This window comes from Zootoca vivipara, chromosome 14, assembly GCF_963506605.1.
Source record: "Zootoca vivipara chromosome 14, rZooViv1.1, whole genome shotgun sequence".
NCBI lineage: Eukaryota > Metazoa > Chordata > Lepidosauria > Squamata > Lacertidae > Zootoca > Zootoca vivipara.
Genome location: NC_083289.1, coordinates 25,059,531 through 25,081,496, shown reverse-complemented (window position 1 = coordinate 25,081,496; position 21,966 = coordinate 25,059,531). Strand labels below are relative to the sequence as shown.

General features: G+C 42.7%; 1 protein-coding gene across 3 annotated transcripts in view; it reads left to right on the top strand.

Moving 5' to 3' along the window:
- Nucleotides 1–7,547: 7,547 nt before the first annotated feature.
- The window catches only part of DENND4A (DENN domain containing 4A), a 63,714-nt gene continuing 49,295 nt past the window's right edge, over nt 7,548–21,966 (top strand). The window contains exons 1-3 of one of the 3 annotated variants that reach the window (XM_035131081.2): nt 7,548–7,754; nt 17,942–18,267; nt 18,825–19,074. In XM_035131081.2, the coding sequence (XP_034986972.2) occupies nt 17,960–18,267; nt 18,825–19,074 (558 nt within the window). In that variant the 5' untranslated portion in view covers nt 7,548–7,754; nt 17,942–17,959. Of the gene's footprint in view, nt 7,755–13,677; nt 17,749–17,937; nt 18,268–18,824; nt 19,075–21,966 lie in introns of those variants that run through there. The other 2 variants (XM_035131080.2, XM_035131083.2) reach the window with 2 other exon arrangements.

Below are 21,966 nucleotides of genomic sequence, written 5' to 3'. Positions count from 1 at the left end.
GCAATTCGTCAAGACTAGTTTTCACTTAAGAAACAGTTTATGAATTTGCAGTCATTCCACAGGGCTCTTGTGAATCAAAATAAGAATAGCAAAGCATTTAGCGCTCTGAAAGGGTGCTGTTAATCAATTGCAAGAACACATTTCTAATATCCAGTGATCAGAAACAGGGAAACCTTTACTCCAGCCTTTCTCATTGAACAGTAAGGGTGGGGGAATTGCAATATTGAAAACTTGCTTGACATTTAAAGCTTAAAAATAAGTACATTTGCATGTACAGGAGGTGTTAACACCCAACGGTCTGGAAAGCAAGATATGAAGAAGTCACTATGAAGTAAGATCCTCTTTTTCTAACGTCACGCTTGCTAATTTCTTCCTGTACGTTTATTGGCCCCTTGCAAAGATGTTTTTCTGTGTTGCAGTAACACAGGACATCACCATGGAGACCCAACACAAATCTATGCAACACAGAGAGAACGTGAAATTTTAACACATCTGTGAGATGCTACTTATACTAAACCATCTCCGTTCTACTGCCTCTGCTTCTCTGGACATTTTGAGGAAATGCATGTCTATTCTATTTATCTGTCTATTTAGTTAACAAAATTTATATACTGCTCAATGGCACGAGGTCACTCAACAAGTTTCACAGCTGAGTATCTGAACCCTGATCTCCCGGTTCCTAATCCAACACACTATCCACTACTACACCATATAGCTGAGTCCACCCAGCTGGCCCCATACATTTTGCTGCCTGAGCTGCCGGACAAGATGTTGCCCCCTCACAATTCCAGGTTCAGAAGCTGACTGCACTGGCAATTGAGTCTTACTTCAATACTTCTGATCGGATAACAGGGGAGTCAATAGGAAATTCTGGAGGCTGGTACTGCTGTCCCTGAACAGCTGCTACCCAAGGCACTTACCTCACTCTGTTTAACTTAGGGTTGGCCTTGCAACCCTACAACACTGAAGGTATTAGAATCATGCTAAGAGTCTAATCCAGGCATCCCCAAACTTTGGCCCTCCAGATGTTTTGGACTACAATCCCCATCATCCCTGACCACCGGTCCTGTTAGCTAGGGATCGTGGGAGTTGTAGGCCAAAACATCTGGAGGGCCGCAGTTTGGGGATGCCTGATCTAATCCAAAATAAGGTTACCAGATTTTTTTCAAATAATCCGGGGACATTTTTTTTAAAGAGGGGGGGGAGTTATTTTTTAAAAAGTTGTTGCTGTTTTAAAAAGAAGTAATATCTTCTGTGGTCTCCTTTGTCACGCTTCCTCAGGGCCCTGGTTTGCTCTCTTGGAGTGCTAGCCGCCGTGGAGTAGGCTTGGGTCGGCCTGGGCTTGGCCACGTGTCCTTGCTCTCCCGGTGCTCTCCTACCTTTCCTCTGCGGCGGCAGCACAGCAAGGTCGGGGCTCCCCTCTTTTTTCTCCTTCTTCTCTCTCTCTCTTCCTTCTCCTTCTCCTCTCCTCCTTCTCCCTGCATCGGCTCCGGGATTTTCCTGACCCTGGAGTGTCGCTGGGCAGTCTGCTGGGTGGCTGGGCGCTCTCACTCCCAGCTCAATTTGGGTTGTAGGGTGTGTGTCAGCGGTTCCCCCAGTTGATGTGCCAGGCATCCCCGGTTACCCCTCGGCAGTGGTAGTCTCTGCAGCCCAGAGCCAGCCTGGTAGCGCAGTTGGCTCTGGCTGGCTTCAGGAGCTGCTCGCTGCCGTGGTGCCCTCCATTTTGCCTCACTGGAAGTTCCCATATTATGTGTCTTGTGCAATTGAACCAATCATGCAACATACATTCCCTAATAATAAATCTACAACACTGAAAATATAAATCTGGGAAAAATAAATGAAATCCAGGGACTTTCCGGGGACGGATTTTGTCTGGGGACAGATTTGTAAATCTGGGGACTGTCCCTGGGAAACGGGGATGTCTGGTAACCATAATCCAGAATGCTGGATTAAATGGATCAGACCGACTGGTCCAGCCAGGGCAGTTCCTGCCAACTGAGTAAAACACAGAAGTTGGCAAGTTTGTTCTTGTCTACATTAATTTTACAGGTTTTACTAGATTCTCATAGGGTGGGGTGGGGAGTACAGTTTGAGGGACAGATTGCAACCTGGAACATGTGTCCATATGGTGGGGTGCAAGTGAACGAATCAAGTGGAGTGTCCCCCACTCCCCAGATTCAATGGGGTTTTCCTTAAGAGGTAGACTTGATTATTTATTCCCCTTTTCACATTCTTTCCTCTGTATGCCACACATTTCTGAAAAGTTGCTACTCCCCAGGGCCCCGGTTTTGTGTTTTAGCAGCTGTTTCCTATTGTTTTCTCAGACTGGGGCCAGCAGCCGCATGGAACACATTACTTGTGCCTAGGAGTGTTTCCTAAACTATTATTTAGTCAAAAATGCAGGGCAAACTGTGATTTTGAAGAGCCTGACAACTTGCAGAGCTACTTTGCCTCTATCCAGGGTTGGATTAACTGTTAGCTAGGTACACTTTAGTGTAGTGCTCCAGGCAAATTTGGACCCTTGCTATGGTCTACTCTATAGCTATTTAGAAATTTCCTCTGCAATCAACCAAATACCGTCTTTCCCATGTTGAGTTCTCATAAATTCCTGGGGCTGTTTCTATATGGAAAGAGTGGGTATTATTCCAGATGTAGTGACACTTTAAACACCTGCACACACTTGTGCAGACGAAAGGTCTATCCTTTTGTTAGCAGCTGCACAACAGACAGGGACTGAGAGGTGATTATTTCCTTAGGTTAGGAAAAGTAGGTACCGGTACAATTTATTGGCAAATACTAGGTCTTCAGCTTGAGATGGGCTTAAGTTCAAAATCAAGGAAGGAGCCAGTGAATGCCATACAACTCCTTTCCCATTACATAACGTATCAATAGCCCTTAATTTTATGCAGAAATGAAAGAGAAACCGAGCCTACCAAAAGTCTCTCTTTTGCTACACTTGTAGTCATGGGAAATCTGTATCATGAATGCTATCTGTGGTTTTATCGGATGCCCATTACTTTGATTCTAGAATACGTCAAAAATGCCAAAGTGTTTATTTGTGATCATTAGAATAATTATAGGGAAAGCATTTACCCAATAGTGAGCAAGTGAAATTTGTGGATCTCGGGTTGAACATGCCACGAGAGACACAGCTTTGAAAACCTTCCCAAATGATGTCAGAGGACCTGGTGTTTTCTCCAATATACAAAGCTAGTTCTGAGATGTCACTTGGATCGAGTACTGTTTGTCTTTACAGTGGGGTGTCCTGATTGAACTTTTGGGGGGAGGGTTACCCAAACATAAACCTCTTTCTCTCCTTCTGGGAACAGCTGCAAACAGTTAACCCACATCAGCTTCTACTGCTTCAGAACTCTTAGTTGAGTCCTGACAACTCTGTCTATAGGTCTTGCGTGTTTCATTTTGTGTATAGCCTAAGATTTTAATTTCTTCTGTTTCTCCCCCGTACCTCCGCCCAACTAATGGATGTGAAAAGAAATCAGATTGTTTCCCCAGATAAATAAGGGCCTTGGTCCTACAGAGTATTCATTAGAGGCTTTGGAGAAAGAAAAGTGGATTAATCAAGAGCAGCTGGTGGTGTGGGTGGCCTCATTGGTGCTGCATTTGTAGCTGAATTTCAAGTTCTGAATTATCTTAATGCATGTTCCATTCCTGGAGAATATTAGAATAATTCAAGGGAAAATATGCTTTTATTAATTGAGACCAAACACAAGCATCACATAAAACCGGTTAATGGTAACAGTAAGGCAGACACTGATTCACTTGTTGCCCTTTTCGAGATGGTAAAAACCACATTGCAAGAGTATTTGAATATTTATTTCAAGTGTTTATAGCCAACCCTTTATTAGACAGTCACAGAGCAGGAAATACATATATATTAAATACTGTGGCCAGCTCTCTCTGTCCAGGAAAAACCATATTTGGTGAAGCAGCTACAGCTTGGAAGATATTCCCAGCCACTGAATCCACCTGGGCTTAATGTGACAAATGTGGCCTCAGGAGCACCCGAAAGGTGATCTTTCAAGGAAAGTTCAACCCCATCTAGAGCAGCACATCTCTCCAAATCCTGGACCAAGAACCCATCAAGTCACAGGATATCAGTGTTGCTTGGATTCAATTTCAATTTACTGGCCCACATGCAACTTATTATCACCACCAGACCTCAGTTCAGCACCTGCACCTGGGCATCTTTTGTATATTGATAACACCTCATTCCAATTCCGATGGCTACATGCATAAACGAGGGTCACAGTTCTACGTCTGCACACAAGATTTGTTGTAACTGCTTAGAGAAAGTGATTGCGAGTTCTAGTTTAAGGGCTTGGTTGCATTGCACCTCCACTCCCAAATGCAAAGATATGCTGGACTTGCTGGCCTGTGCTATTCACTTGCTAGCCCACAGGGTTGATAGTAGGCATGGATGAATCTGTCAATTTCATTTATTCATTTTGGGCATTTTCAATTTTTGCATCTTTAAATGCACTTGATAATTTGCAAAAAGTAAGGATTGCTGTGGAGTTTGGACATTTTCAAATAAGGTGCTCATTTATGCAGAGATTGGACTTCCCAACCCTTTAAAGTGAGAGAGACTGTTTCTCACTACCCCAAATATTAATGAAAACGCTTTGAGCACTTATTCCACATTTGAAAACACATTTCCATGTTTACATAAGCCCACAACTAAAAGCAGATTAGAAGCACAGTGAGAACACACTTAACAATGCACAGAGCTGGTCTAACTATAGAAGCAAACTAGGCAACTGCCTGGAATGCCAAAATCCCAGTGGCACCTGCATCTGCTGTGCAAATGGCTTAGCAAAAGAACAGCTGTTTGCATGGTTCAGTCTATCTGGGTTTTTTAAATGAATGCTTATCTGTGAAATAGGGAAACTAATTCATTAATGAACTGAACCACTTTTTATTTTTAATTTATAAAATAGGGTTTCCAAGAACAGCCAGCTGCTGTTGAGCACTTGGGAATCTGCAACAACTTCAAAGGCAAACCCCACACTCCCACATGAGCTCCCAGGAGGGGTGTGTGTGTTGGCATCTGAAAGCCCTTTGCAAAAGTTATTTCAAACAGACCTTCCTACTTATAACATCACTATGTTAAGGCAGTAGGGAGACTGCTTAAAGTGCTTTGCAAAATCTATTTTAAGCCGTCTCTCCCCTTTAAATATTTTTCAAGTGGTGTTTGAAGGAAGAGCGGGAAGCTGCTTCTAAGAGCAAATTTGCAAAGTGCTTGAGGACAGTTCTGCTTACATCCTACAGTCTCGGATGGGAGAACAGGGACTGTGTTAAGTGCTTTGCAGAAGTGCTTTTTGAAGCAGTGCTCAAGCAATGTTGGGGTAGGGAGGCTACTTCTAAGAGCACTTTTGCTATATGAATCTCTGTCCATTTTACAAGTTCCTTTACCCTCCTGTCTGTCCAACTATTTAAAGGAGGTGGTCAGCTGGGACTGTGTGGGCATGGTTTGGGGGAAATTGCCTAGAATGTCAAATTGGACCTCCTGGCAGACCAAGATTGACCTACAGGCTGGATGTTCCCTACCCCTGATCTAAGATAAGACATGTGAGCAACAACTTCTCATAATGCAAATAGCAGTTTTGGGAGGGCAGGTGTGACACACAGCTCAGAGCTTAATAAATCTTGAGCTCTCCTGCTGCTATTTAGAGATTTTGAAAAAAAATCATGCAGCATCAAAATATGTGGTATATAATATACAGATTTGCTCTGAACTTTATTCATTGTCCTCTGAAATCAGAACAACTTTCCCACTGGTTTCTTTGGTCTGTTGTATGAAAATATTTTGGTGGGAGACCATGATTTCCCCCCCATTGTTGCCATTTTTGTCGCTTTAGTAAGTGCCTTCTACAGAGAATTCATCACCACCGCCATGCATGATATTCAGTTTCCTCTTTTATAATTTACAGACAGTATGGGTCCCTGGAGTAAGAAATTACTTTCCAAGACCTGCTTTGAACGCAAAGGAAAGAAAGGCAAACACAACATTCTACCGCTGTCTCACCATCATTGTTGCATTTAAATATGCTGCTTCTTAAGTTTAATCAATCCCTATGAGACATCATTCCTCTAAGCACAAAGGGATCAATGCTAAATTTCCGAATGAACAAATCAAAAGCTTCTTCTGGCTTCACTGCCTAACTTTTAATAAGAACATACCATGCCAAAAGCACCATTTAAGTATAACATTTAAGATGTAGAGACATTACTGCATCATAAGGAAGCTGGAAGAAATGATGAGGTGATTTGTCTTTTGGAATGAGAACTATTTTGTTGCCTATCAGTTTCAGTACCTGGTTCTGTTATTCCCAGACAGGATAAACAGATGCCATACTTGAAAGAAACAAATCAAAACTGCAAGGGTTAAAAATGAAATTTTGGATGGAGGAAAGTAGTAGTATGTTAAACCTAATCACGTAGAGTTTTAAGGCAAGATTCAATTGCATCTCTCCCCACTCCCTACTAAAACAGAATTCCTACTAAAACAGAATTACTGTAGCTTGCCTCAAGTCAGGTACGCTGTACACTACACTATGTTTATGAGCTGGTGGTAGCAATGGGAGAGATAGTTAATTCAGTTCACATTTAAAGGCAAACCTACTTAATCTGCACTCTCAAAAGCAATATGCCAACTGAAAACACAGCTATCTCAAAATATGCATTACTCTGAAATTTGCAACGCAGTTCTTCAGTAATATGTACAAAATGCATAAAATGTGACAAAAGTGTGCATAAAAATGAATTTGTTATCAACAATAAAATACAAAAATGCATTGCATTAGGGGAAGCTGCTCTAGAAAAAGGCAAAACTGCACACATATATTACAAAAAATCCACACGAAACTCACAACTTTTTATGACCCCCCCTTAAATCGCAAACAGAAATGTGGGAAACCCAATTTAAGTTTTGAAAAAGGAGGAACTGAAGAAAAGCTAGGAGGACAGATTCGCCCATCCCTAGCTGACAGTAATGTGGGTGAGTCAAGCAGCATAAACATTTTACAAAACAATAAAATTTTGGTATGTCCATCCCAACCCCAAGAATCACAGAACTGTAGAGTTGGCCCTTCCTTCCCTCAGCAGCAAAGCCCCCTCATGAGTTTGGGGCCCTGGGCCAAGAGACCCCGACCCACTTTGGACGCCCCTCAGAAATCAGGGGTGATGGACGGACAAGAGACCCCACTTGGGACCCCCCTCACGGGGTGGGAGCGCTGGCTTTTTACACAGCCAAGAGGTATACTGTATAAACCTTGTGAAATAAAAGGAACATAAATAAACTAAAACAACACACCCACCCCCTCATCCCACACTGGAAATCCCGCTAAAAAAACAACAACCCTCGAAGGAGTCCTGGGGGCTGGCCACCAGGCCGTCGAGAGACCCCCGCTTGGCTCCCTTCCCCGCGCGCGCCCCTCGGCCTCCCTCCTCCTCCTCCTCTTCCGTCCGTCCCCCGCCAGAGAGCCAAGATGGCGGCAGCTGAGGGGAGGCGGGGAGGGAATCCCGCCTGAGGCGCCCACACGGCGAGGGAGGAGGCGGCGCCGTTGCCTCTGCCGCGCGCGAGGGGAAGGAGGGTGCCACAAGAGGCGATGCTGTCTTCGTGATCGGCCGCGCGTCGGCGAGGAAAAAGCGCTTCGGGACCTCGAGGGGACCCCCCTCTCTCTGTGTCTCCCCTCCATTCATGCTGCCGCTGGGGAGCAGCGCCCCCGCCTGAGGTGAGGTCGCCGGGGCGAGAGATGGCGGGCTGCCTCTGTCTTTCGGGGGCGCTGCTGCTGCTGTTATGGATGCGCGCCTCTCTCTCTCTCTTCTCTCCCCCCCCCCCCCAAAAAAAATAACGGAGCCGAGGGAAGAAGGCGGCCGTTGCTTCTCTTCAACTGGGATATTTGGGGAAGCGGGTTGGCGATGGCGAGGCGGGGGGGGGTGGAGAGAGAGAGAGAGAGATTAATACGCAATTTCGGGGCATCTCTCTGGCGTGTTGTGCGCGTGTGGTTTTAGGATGGGGGACGACGACGAAATGATGCAACTGGCGCGTGTGAGACATGACGGCGGGTGATGCCAGATGCTGGAGTATATAATATTCAAAAGAAAGGAAAGAAATGGGTTAGCAGCCCTACTCGGGAGTAGACCTTCCTTTTGGAATGAATAGGCTCAGGCCCATTAGTTCCCGTGGGTCTCTTCCCGAGCACGACGTGGCTGGGGACAACCCGGTGTCATCGGTGGTTTTAATCTGTTTAGGAATGAAGCGGAAGTATTTTAAAAGAAGGGGGGGTGTCATGTGTGCAACCCCCCAGTCTATCTATGAAGTATTTAAAAGAAAGGGATAATCCATTCAGTTATTTCTGGCTATTCTTATTTATTTATGTTCAAAATATGGTGAATGTTGGTGTTACCTGTGAATGTCGACTGTGCCTCAGGAATGTATGAAATGTATGTTTCCTTCTGTGGTCTTGGGGTTTTTTTTGGACCTGATATATTCTGATGCTCTCTGCCCCATGGTGAGCTGCCCCGCCAGTGTTCACCAGCCCGTCCCTTGAGTTTGGGAAGTGTCTGCTTGGGAATGCCGAAGTACACCAGAATTTGAACATTCACTTGCATGTACCGGTAACAGATGTCAGAGCAGCTCCCGGAGGTCTGGTCACGCTCTAGTGTGACCAAGCAGCTGGTGGATGCTACAGATGGGGTTGGTTTGACCCCATGGCTGGGCTCACCAAGACCAAAGGTGATAGTTTAGTTTCCTAGCGCAAAGGGGTCTCTCAAGAGAATGTCTTTGCCTTTCCCCATATAAACGAGTAGCTGACCTTCACTCCTATGGAGAAATGCAAAATGAACACAGTAAACTGACTCACTGCAAGTCAGACCATTGCTTCATCTAACTTAGAATTGTCAACACTGACTGACAGCAGCTCTCCAGGGCTTCAGGCAGGCATCTTTCTCAGCCTTAGGAGATGCTGGGATTGAAACTGGGACCTACTTCATGCAAAGCACCGGCTATACTACAGAGCTATGGCCATTTAAACTTAAGTAAGTTCTGTGCTCAAAGACCAAACACACCTCAGTAAAATGGGAGGAAAGGGGTCAGGCAACCAGGGACCTAATACAAATTCAGGTTCAGATTTCCTGCACCAGTCCATAACAACAGCCCTGAAAGGCAGGCCAGCAGTTACTACCGTACTCCACTGTGAAAGCAGCTTGACTCAAAGGAGATAAAGAAAAAAACAGAGGTTTTGACTGGGTATTTCCTCTTCTTTTGGATTTCTTCTGTAGACATGATACCTTGACATGTGGGACAATGCCACTGGGAATGATTTCTAGGTTTAACTTGTAAGGGTTGTTGTGAATGTGCAAACAGCCCAAGCCCAAGCTTGAGGCTCCTCTATTTATAGTTTGGTCCATTAATACAAAATCCATAGGGCCATTAAGACACTACCTTTATGGGACTAACCAATTTCCGTGGACAGCCCCTGAACTTTAAAGGTAAACAGAGCTCTTCTTCAGCAGGGATAAGTTTTATTTTATTCTTGTTTAATTTGGGGAAATGTATATAGATACATGCTATTATACAGAAGCATATTTTGGATTAAAATTGTTTTTAATTTTTTATTGTTTTTATAAATGCAGTTGTTTGTGTTGTGCTGTGAAATTGCTTTGAGATGCTTCATAGGAAGTGATTCATAAATGAATTAAATTATAATGATGAGGATGTATGTGGGGCTGACTACTGTTAGAGTGTGTGTGTGTGAAGAGGAAGAGATGGGTGCTATTTGACAAAGATGACACTGGTACATTGGAAGGCAGGTTAATGATAGAAGCCAGGCTGAACTTTGAGAGGGGGGAAAGAGGGAAAATACTGGGGTGTTGGAAAAGGTGGTTTTATAGTTGATTGGAATGTTTGGGGAACCAGGTTACCAAGTAAGCTTCATTTGTGCACTTCTTGGAAATTCACAGTTGAGTTCATATTAGTGAAGGAATCGGGGTACGGCAAAGGAAATGCTGGGGTAAATTTTACAAAGCATTGCAGCAATTCTGGTGTTTCCAGGTAGCCATCTGCTAAAATGTTAGGTAGTCTTTATAACTAACTTTCATCATGCACCAGCAATGTGTAACTTTTGGAAACTTTTGAATTGGAAAAACTTTCTGGAAAGTTTTCATTTGCAAGTTAGTGTAATTTATTTGAGGAAGTTTTCTATTGCCTTAGAGAGTGGTTTAATTTAGCATGTTTATTTTATTTGCATTTAGTAAACAAAGCTAAAAACTTTCAAACTGCCAAACATTCCTAATATTAATTTGCAGTTGGCATCCATTAAGTGTTTCTAATGAACTTATGAAATGCAACATTTTCTATGGGAAAAAGAAAGCACTGCAGTTTTTTCTGTGCCACATCATAGTCACACATTCGAATTACTCTTCACTCTGCATGCTGGGTAGTTTCTGCATCCATTATTTTCTATGAGTTAGATTCTTTAGAGAAGGCATTATGCCCCCATCTATATTTAGATGTCTGGGATTTGTTTTATTTAGGAAAAAGTGGTTAGGTAATTTTGCCCCACCACCTTTCCTGTTTCTAATTGAAATGATAGCAGAGTACTTGATATGAGAGGGAACTCTTTTGATTTAAAAAAATTAGACTGCTGCCACTAATGGTTAGGTGTTTCTGGTGTTTAATACATTTACCCAATTATGGATGACTAATAATGTTTTCTTGCATGACAATAGTAATAGATCTCTGTAGTGGTAGAGACAGAACCTTGGGGTTCTATTACCATATATTTATGCTAAAGTTTTCATATCTACCCATCTGTCTGTCTCTGTCTAGCAAGCCTCTTTTTAAGGCTTCTGGTGCCTTGAACTGACATGAAGATGAAGCAAGGCAGTGACTTGCCTACAGCTATAAATCTTTTGCAGACACTGATTTTGAGCAAGATTCTAATGACCCTGCCATGTTACAACATGGCGAAGAGCTGGCCTGACTACTCTGAATGAAGGAATAAATTCAGGTTTGTGCCCAGAAAACATGCACATTCAGTTGATCTCAAATAGTACATAAACTGCCATCCAGGATGGATTGGAGATGTCCATTCTGGGTTAGCCCAACACAGCATGATGCTGCAGATGGAAAATCCAAATGTCATCCAACTTTCTGCTAAGTAATAATTATCACAATCCTCCTGGAAATTCTCTTACACCTAATTGAAATGAGCAGGAGTTATAGAAAGATGTGGTAGGGCAGGCACGTCCAGCTCACAAGAGACTGCAATCTACTCCCAGTAAAAAAATTCTGGAAGTGAAAGGGAGATGGGAAGCCAAAGTTGTTGACCTTTCTTTGGGGGTGGGGGCAAGCCAAAGTTGCTGGCCTTTTTTTTTTTTTTTAGGGAAGGGGGAAGCCAAAGTTGTAGACCTTTTTTAGGGGGGCCAAAGCCAAAGTTGTTGGGCTTTTTTAGGGGGTAGTCGCAGCGGTAATGACTATTTTAGTTTCACAACTAGTCGGCAAAATACGATTAAAGAACACCTATTTGATGCCATGGAGGAACACAGCAACAGAGGAGGGGTGGGTGGGGACTTTCACTGCATTGCTTTTCACTACCGACGATCGGGAGGGGTCCCGCGAGTGACAGCGAACATCCGGGGATTGACCTGTCAATTGTGGTCGACCAGTTAGACATCCCTGTGGTAGGTCCATGGTAGAGCATCTGGCACGTAGACCCATGCAGAAGGTCCTAGGTTCAAGCCCTGGCATCTCCAGGTAGGGGTGGGAGAAATTCCTGTCCGAAACCCTGAAGAGCTGCTGCCAGTCAGTGTAGATAATACTAAACTAGATAGATCAGTGGCTCTACTTTGTATAAGGCAGCCTCTTATAATAGTGCTCTGTGCAACAGACCCACTAGTCTCTCACTCGCTGCCCTTAACAGTACTCGGGTTGTGCCAGTTTATGTCGATCTCTCCTTACTTCATGGCAGGTCCGTCCTGGCCCACCCTCTTGTGTGTTTTGTTTTTTTGTTATGCATTTCTCTTGGTTACATACAGCAGGTGACCTTAAAAATGGATGGATTAGTGTACCTCAACTAACATAGCAACAGTGTACTGTATGTTCTGGAGGCTGAGACTTTTTGTTGCTGTCCTGTCTCTAATAACTAGAAAAGTCAGCAGGCTAGATACTAATAACACTTAACAGCTTGTTAATTATGTTGGTGGCCTTGGGCCCCTGCTAATCTCATGTTCTATTTATAGAATGCACAATTGTGTCTCTGACCCACTCTCAACCAAGATGTATGTTGATGTGTAAGTTGGAAAGTGAGTTTTTGTATGTGGCTATTGAAACTGAACATTTGAGGAAAGCGCAATTTGCTTTTTAGTAAGTTTCACATTTCCCCTACACACTCTGTCAGTCTGCACTTGAATATTTCACTTTCTAAATGATTAAGTGCAGAACTAATCTGCATAATCCTAGTGCTTACTACCTAACTGCAATCCTGTCTACTCAGAAGTTCGTCCCATTGAATTCAATCATGGGCCTCACTCTCGGGTAAGGGGGGTTAGAATTGCAGCCTCTGGCAAATACTGAAAGGACAAGATTCCAAGTGAGAGGTGGAAAATTGATTTCAGTATTGAGCAGATAACTGTAATTATACTTTATATTTTTAATTTACTTGAAGATTCAGAACTGTAGTGCTAAATTTAATCATTAATCATAGGAATTATTTCCATCATCCCTCTAAAGTAGGTGTCAGCAACTGGCAGCTCTTGAGTCAAATCTAGCTCCCTTAGGAGGCATTTTAGGCCTCCAGTTACAAACTCAAAGCCAGCAGAGGTGTTTGTGTGTTATGGAAAGAACAGTGGCCGTGGTTGCAGGGTTTTACAAATGTGGGGAGTTAGTTGAGGCTTTTACATGGTACTGTCAATAAGTCACCTTCTGGCAAAGCTAGTTGCAGACTGGAGCCCTAAATAATGAGAGGTTTCCTTGGGGTCTCTGTAATTTCTTATCAAGTCAGATTTATTTATAGGAAATAGAGCAAAAAATATTTGTGTCAAATTTAAACTAAGGGCAACAAAGATTGACTGCCCTGTCCCACTTCTGTGCACGAATCATTTGTTTTGCTGGTTCCCCCCCCCCCAAAATTGATAGACTGAGTTCTTGTGCTTTATAAAATCTAAATACTGTTTTCTGAACTAGGACTAGCTGGGTCCTATGCATGCTTGCTGAAAAGTTTGATCCACACAGTACATTTAAAGCACATCCAACGGACATTTAAAACACATACCGGGTAACTTCCTCAAAAGATTATTTGGAGCTGTAGTTTCCCTTATAGAGCCATAATTCCCAGCAACCTTAACAAACTGCAGTTCCCCTAACTTTGAGGGAAGTTATGTTGTTGTTTAGTGCTCTGGTACGTGGGGTCATGAAGAGTCGGACACAACTAAACAACAACTACATGTGATTTAAATGTGCATAAAATGTGCTTTAAATGTATGGTGTAGAACTGCCCTGAGTCCCACAGGCAGAACAATTGAAGGTCCGTGGGGTGAATGGGGGGGGGGGAGAGTGTCAGTGACAGAGGCAACACCACTCCCTCAGTTCTGCTAGGCTTGTGGCAGCCTGGATGGAAGCTGGGGGACAGCTTTATTCCTTCTGTCCTCCCCTTTTTAAAAGTGTTTTGCTTTCTCAAAAATGTTTATCCCATTGGTTTTTATGGGAGGGAAAATAACTATATGGCTGGAATACTATTCTTTCTGAAGACTCCAAGGCAGGGGTAAGCAGCCTAAGGCCCGTGGGCCAGATGCGGCCCAATCGCCTTCTCAGTCTGGCCCGTGGATGGTCCGGGAATCAGTGTGTTTTTACATGAGTAGAATGTGTGCTTTTATTTAAAATGCATCTCTGGGTTATTTGTGGGGCCTGCCTGGTGTTTTTACATGAGTAGAATGTGTGCTTTTATTTAAAATGCATCTCTGGGTTATTTGTGGGGCATAGGAATTTGTTCATTCCCCCCCTTCAAAATATAGTCCGGTCCACCACATGGTCTGAGGGATGGTGGACGGCTGAAAAAGGTTGCTGACCCCTGCTGCAAGGCCTTATCAGAGTTCATGACATACTCCCTTTCAAACCATGCCACCATCTGAGCACTGATGATGGTGGAAAAACAGTGGCAGATTTTGCTGCCACCATGACAAGCCCTCTAGCATCAGACCTGCCTCTTCACTGGCAGAAGGGCAGGTCTGCAACATCCAACAGCCCTTCAGAGGGTAGGACCCAAACCAGTGGATTCAGATTACAAGAACATTCTGACTGGAAGAACTTTCTGATGGCAAGAGCTGTTTGACAATGGAATGGACTACTTTGGGAGGTAGTGGACTCCTTCATTGGAGGTTTTTAAGCAGAGGTTGGATGGCCAACTCTCAGGGATTATTTAAGCTGTGATTCCTGCATTGCAGGGGTTGGGCTAAATTACCTTTTGGGTCCATTCCAACTTGGAAATCCTGTGATTTGGGCCCTCTGTCTGGGAGCTTAGGCTTCCTCCCTAAATTCAACAGGACTTATCTTCAAATAAGGGCTTGTTCACATAGCTAAATGTGACTCCAACTCTACCATTCCATGATTCTATGAAAAGAGGGCATTGATGTAATATTTGATTTAAACACAAATTGCTTCAGTTTTCCAGAAATGAAATCAGAGGTTCTTGAGCAACAATCATATGACATAGCAGGAGGCTCAAATAACCCAATCTTAAGTATTGGGTTAAGAGGGACCCAGGTGGCGCTGTGGTTAAAACAACTGAGCCTAGGGCTTGCTGATCAGAAGGTCGGCGGTTCGAATCCCTGTGACGGGGTGAGCTCCCGTTGCTTGGTCCCAGCTCCTGCCAACCTAGCAGTTCGAAAGCACGTCAAAATGCAAGTAGATAAATAGGAACCGCTACAGCGGGAAGGTAAACGGCGTTTCCATGTGCTGCTCTGGTTTGCCAGAAGCGGCTTTGTCATGCTGGCCACATGACCTGGAAGCTATACGCCGGCTCCCTCGGCCAATAATGCGAGATGAGCGCGCAACCCCAGAGTCGGTCACGACTGGACCTAATGGTCAGGGATCCCTTTACCTTTTTAAGTAGTTTTTGGAACACTGCTGGAAATGGGACTGGTAGGATGTTTTGACATTCCACAGGAGAGGAAAGAAAAACATTTTTATCTTTAAAAGTGTAAAAGTGCTAAGATTAGGCAAAAGTATAATTTTTCAAAAATGGACTCTATAATAATTGCAAGTTTAGTCAGTAAGAAACTACCAGTAGCTTAAGTGAGAGACCTCATTAAATTCTGTTTTCAAAACCTGCAAATCCTAGCCTGCCTCATCTTTGAGAATTAAAAATTTAGAAGGAGGATTAGCTTGTTTTATAGAGATTGGATGGAGAGGACTGCACTTTTTGGCTTGGGGATGAGTCATCTCTGTTTTCTTTTCTCTGTTCTGCCAGAGTGTCTGGTTGGCTTTATACAACTGGGCAACCTCCATGCATCTGCTTAAAATGGTGAGTGGGAGGGGGAGACTACTTTTCAGAGGAGTAATTAAATTTGAGGCAAAGCATTTGGAATTGTATTGATTTATTTCAATTAGAAATAAATCTCTTTACCCTTTTTATACATAAGCTAACACCCACATTAAGGGTTTGTGTGTGTCTGTGGAAACAGGAAAAATATATCCCTGAGCAGATTCAGGAAGATTTTGTACAAGCTCATCTGCCCTGTTTCAGGCCAGTTGCTCTGTGTTGTTTTGTCCAGAGCCCAAATATTCTGTTATCTATCGCCCCCTAATCAATATAGTATTGACACTGATGGATGTGGCATGTGCTCTTATGTTTTTTTAAAAAATTAATATATCTTTTTATTTGAGACTTTACATACAAAAGAAGTTTGAGGACTGCATTCGAATGGCTATTTTAGACATGGGCTGACCAAAGGGTTTGACAGGAGATTGACAGAAAGTATCTCCTCTTATGTTTCCATATGATCTTTCCTTTAGTGGCCATAAAGTGTGCCATGAATCTATGTTGACTTTCCATTTCAGTACATCTATTCTGTACTACAGACTTAAAAAATAGTCATTCTGTCTCCCAAGGGGACCTTGTGAATCGTAGTTCTGTGCAATGGCTAGGGATCTCTTAAGATAAATCTGTTAGCCAGAGCCATAATGTCAATGTAAACTGCTGCTGAATTCTGCTGTCAGTAACAAATTCTGCAGTTCTTTTATGCTTGCACAGAATCTGTATCAAAGTAACAAAAGCTGTTTGTTGGTAAATTGACCATATTATTAGTAGTATGTGGTTTCCTGTTTTAACCTGTAGGATTTCTTAGATTATTACATGGTAGAACACATGTTCTCAGCTGGGTTTCAACTAGAAGGATAATAGACAATAGATAACCCTGATCTAAATGCTACAATAAGCCAAAATGAGTTGCTGCTCTTTGTGGTTAGTGACGTTTCGGAAGTCCAAAAAGGGAAGGAAGTTTCCTGTGATGAGGCAGGATGGATATCTGAGAGACTTCAGCATTGCTCAACTGATAATGTGATGAGATGTCTTTTTTTAAGGGTTTGGATCAGGCCGTCTGTCTTCTATTGTTGGCTTTCAAAAACTTCACCCTTGGGTTTTGCATGCACCCATGGAATGAATCTGAGTGGCCTGCCATACGTCAGAGCAGGGGGAAAAGATAAGTTTATACTGGTGCTTGAATAATTTATTGATTCAAGTATGCTTGCCAACAGGTTAAAAAAGAGAGAGGTCTTCTCCAATGTAATAACTATCAGTAAATGCAGAATAAAATCAATCGGACAATAACAATGCCATCACTGAATGGCTGGGATAACAGCTATTAGGCCATTGGAGTACAAAGTGGATAAAATGATGAGTGACTGTTACACAATATATGTCAATAATATAAATAAAACATCAAGGCTGCCCTGATAGAGCCATCATAGCCTATCCTGTATACACGTATTTTCTTGTTCTATTTTAGTCACTGTTCACACAATGCTGCAGGGTTTTGAGGTACCACAAAAGCCTGGCAAACAGTTTAATCAGATCAGATGGTAAGATGAGGGTGTGTACCATGAGTGATAGTGCCTTTCTCATGCTACTTTCAGCTCTGAAAAATATACTGCCTGTTTCCAGCTCCAGTCTGTCTCCAAGCTGTCATCACGCACTGGTAATTCGTAGGCTAACCCAGTTCTTTCTCCCTTGGTTCTTCAGAACAGCCTGTTTACCATTTAAAGAATGCTTTGTGCTTGTCCATTATACACTCTGATATTTCCATGAGGAAGGCGTTTGTGTTGTTCGCTCTGCTTTTACCCACTGCTCTAAAAAAAAAAAGGGGGGGGGACACTGGGCAAGTGACTAAGCTCTGTTGCATCATTTTAGCTGTTAAGAGCAGTTGCTTATATAATGCCCTGTAGCTTTAGGAGTGTTTCGTTTCATTGGCCCAAGCCACTTGTGATTGTTGAGGATAGGTTTTCATTTGAATTAACATTTAATATACAGAAGGTGTGCTCCTGAAGATGTTGGTGCTGGAAATTTTTCCATTCCTTTATTTTGATAAGTAATGCAGTTTATTAGAAAGATAACTCATTACCGTGGCAAGTGTGTGAGCTTGTGGGCCTCACATCTGTGCAGGCACATTAAACTCAACAAGCTGTTCATAAGCTAGCACATTTGTGCTGACATTATTGAAACTGGAACTTGGGTATGTAAGCCATGTGCTTATTTCATTATAAAGGAGAGAGAAAAGTCTGTTTTACGTAGAACAAAACTTGGCAACGGCATCAGAGGAAAATGTAATGCTTTTCAGTGAACCCTTAAAGTTGGTGATTTTCAGAGACCTTCTTGTTCTTTCAGTTTTACCATATCCCACATTGCTTTCATCCCTTGCTAGCCAGATCTTTCTGTGATGGAAGATGGAAGACAGAGGGGCCCGTGTTGCTGACTACTTTGTTGTGGCAGGATTGACTGATATTTCAAAACCACTAGAGGAGGAAATCCACTTCAACGATGCTTGTCACAAGCTTGCGAAGCCAAAAGAGCCAATCACAGATGTGGCGGTGATAATTAAATCTCTGGGGGAGGAAGTGCCTCATGGATACAAATGCATAGATGTTACTCCATCAGGACTGTCAGCAGATCTCAACAATGGCAGCCTTGTGGGACCACAAATATATCTGTGCTACAGGAGAGGGAGAAACAAGCCCCCACTTACTGACTTGGGGTGAGTAAATTTTATTAACGTTGCTTTAAATATATATACCGGTATATTCAAGTTGCACTACTAAGGAATAGAGCTGCTAACATTTTATTTAAAAAACATTGGTCCATTAGGTTTTGTTTGGAGGCAGAATTGGGGAAGAACCTGGTGGATATAGAATCATAGAATTGTAGAGCTGGCAGTTCAGGGGAGAAACTGGAGTGGGGTCTGATCTGAGGTGGGGTGCAGGTGGGACTGTGTTGCTGACCTTCCTTCCCAGTGCCATGTGTCACTGCCACTTACTAAGATGGGGAAGTGAAAGAGCAAGGCAACAGGAGCTTGGCACACTGTCGGTTCAGTGCAGACACAATGTCAGAAGCCTTGGATTGGTTCTGCAGTTGCACCTGTGCTGAGCATGTCATTCATGCAACCCAACCCTTGCTGCTTCTTGGATGGAGCGTAGCTGACTGCGGTATATTATGGGCAGAGCCTAGCAGGATTCCTCCGCACTGCCCGCAATACTCCTTACCTGTTGTTTCTAAAAACCTGTCCTTGTGCTTTTGGGTTTGTCTTCTGTCTAGGGTTTTATATGATGGGAAAGAGAGATTAAAACAGGGTTGTGAAATCATCCAAGCCACTCCGCATGGCCGCCCTGCAAATATCAGCGGTGGTGCTTCATCGCAAAAAGTATACATCACATTCCGAAGAGCCTTGGAGAACATGACTCAGAATACCTTGGCTGTCACAGACATATGCATAATTATACCAAGTAAGGGAGAAACCCCACCACACACATTCTGCAAGGTTGACAAGAATCTGAACAGCAGTATGGTAAGGTGGACTTTGGATTTGTAGAAAATACCGTTTAATGGATTTATAATGCTTACAATATAGTTATTATTATTTAATTTATATATCTCTTAAGGACAAAATAGGCTTTTAAGTGGTTTATAAAACATAACATTCAGTTACCAGTTGGCATTAAAAAAACCAGGTTGGAGTAGAAATATATCTTTCTAATTAATCCTACTCTCCTGTAAGATTCCAGAGGATCTGTGCCAGTTTCTTCTTCATGTCTCAACAATGTCAACTTCTCATGAACAATCTGTAAACCATTGAAGGGTTCTCTGCTGTGTTGCAGTGTTATCTGCTCTTTGCTCTATGGACAATGGTATAAATTAAATGCTGCAAGCAGCTTTTTATGAAGTTATCTGTGCAGTCCTAAGGCAAGTACTTAAAAAAAAGTAAGAATTGCTTTGCTGGATAGACTAAGACACACCTAGATGGAATCTACACACACACAAAAAACGCTGTGAAAATGCTCTTTTTAAAAAAGTGTTTTGAAAAATACATTGAATTTTGCATAGCTCACTGTCCCCATCTAGTGTCACATTTGTATATTGCATTTCACAACGCATTAAAAGTTTTATTTGCAACCACAGAGTCTAAGGCTTGCTGATCAGAAGGTCGGCATTTCGAATCCTGCAACGGGGTAAGCTCCTGTTGCTCGGTCTCAGCTCCTGCCCACCTAGCAGTTTGAAAGCACATCAAAGTGCAAGTAGATAAATAGGGACCGCTCCGGCGAGAAGGTAAACGGCGTTTCCGTGCGCTGCTCTGGTTCGCCAGAAGCAGATTTGTCATGCTGGCCACATGACTCGGAAGCTGTCTGCGGACAAACACTGGCTCCCTCGGCCTGGACCTGATAGTCAGGGGCCTTTTAGATGAGTCCATATTTAATTCACCTCTACCAACCATATATTTCTGGAAGCTCAGTAGGGAGACTCAAAATTGCAAAATAGTTTCCCCCTCTTCTTTACTCCCAGAATCTGATAATGAGACCTACCGGTAGGCTGCCTATGAATATGGAGGCTCAGTTGTTGTTGAATAACATATTGAATACATTATTTTTGTCATATCAACATGATTGAAGAGTTCTCTTTCTTTAAGTCTTCCTGCTACGCATTATCAAAGTAATAATTGTTGGCATACTCTATAAAAGTTCCCTCAAGTCCTCTTTCCTGTCACAGTGTTAACGAATCCAATCTACTCCACCATCTTCTGATGCCTGTTAGTTATACAGAACACTGGGAAAGCACTTCTTGCTGGCCTTCTATATAAATAGTCAATTGCACAACAAGTATATAAGATACCATTACTTGTTTTTCAGTAGAATATTTTAAATGCAAGTTAAATTTAATGGATTTCTGGTGATAGCGTTTGTTCAATAGAAACAGTATGATTCAGGTGCACTGTGGCATGAAAGCCTGTGGTTAATGCACTGCTGTTTTTGCTTTTGTGAGATCAAATCATTGTCAAGTTATTTGATTTTTTAAAAGCCCTTTTTATTTATTTTTTTGCAAGCCCTTCTCGTGTATTTAAACTGAAAATTATTATTTATCTCACTGGGCCATAGTGCTATTTTTCAATGATAAAATGTGGGTACGCCACTTTCTAGGATAAAAGAAAAGGCAGAGAATCATGTGTGTGTTGGAGGGGTAGGAGGAGCTATGATATACGCAGGGTAGCTTAGAAGACAGTTCTTAAAATGCTTCAAATTATGGACTCAGTTACAATATCCCAGAATTCAGGCGTGTTTGAAGTAGGAATGTATCCTGTTTTATGAGCAGGTTAACCAAGCCTCTTGAATAGGGTTTTTACATCTTGCATGATTTTCACTTATGGCACATAATCATTTGTTTTGCAATAAGTGGGAGCTGCTGTTGTTGTTTAGTCGTTTAGTCGTGTCCGACTCTTCGTGACCCCATGGACCATAGCACGCCAGGCACTCCTGTCTTGCACTGCCTCCCGCAGTTTGGTCAAACTCATGTTCGTAGCTTCGAGAACACTGTCCAACCATCTTGTCCTCTGTCGTCCCCTTCTCCTAGTGCCCTCAATCTTTCCCAACATCAGGGTCTTTTCCAAGGATTCTTCTCTTCTCATGAGGTGGCCAAAGTATTGGAGCCTCAGCTTCACGATCTGTCCTTCCAGGGAACACTCAGGGCTGATTTCCTTAAGAATGGATAGGTTTGATCTTCTTGCAGCCCATGGGACTCTCAAGAGTCTCCTCCAGCACCATAATTCAAAAGCATCAATTCTTCGGCGATCAGCCTTCTTTATGGTCCAGCTCTCACTTCCATACATCACTACTGGGAAAACCATAGCTTTAACTATACGGACCTTTGTCGGCAAGGTGATGTCTCTGCTTTTTAAGATGCTGTCTAGGTTTGTCATTGCTTTTCTCCCAAGTGGGAGCTGCACAAGGTTTTATATAAACCAAAGTTATTAAAATGCTACTGAAATCAATGGGGATGAATATTTGCTCCTCATTTCTCTGGTATGAATGCTGTCTGAGATACTACAAAGCATAAACAAAACCCTAGCAAACTACAAAATCAAATGTATTTCATTTGTAGTACCCCATTATGGCTTATGTAGTGCATGAAAGCACTCATTTTACATTCCAAAAGTGTTTATGTGATGCAGACATTTGTTGGTAGCCCTCTCTTTTTTATTCTTGTCTTCCTTTGAGTTTACCAGTTGTGACAAAATTTATCAGAATACTATAAATTTCTGTTTACCTTGACATGTTGCCAGCAGCAGAGAGAAGTTGGTACTGTTCAAAAATTATGAGATTGTATGAGATTTTGTGCTAAAAATGAGTCATAGAGTGAAAAATTACAGGTTAAGAGACTTAAGCATGGTTATAGATGACTTAAACATCAG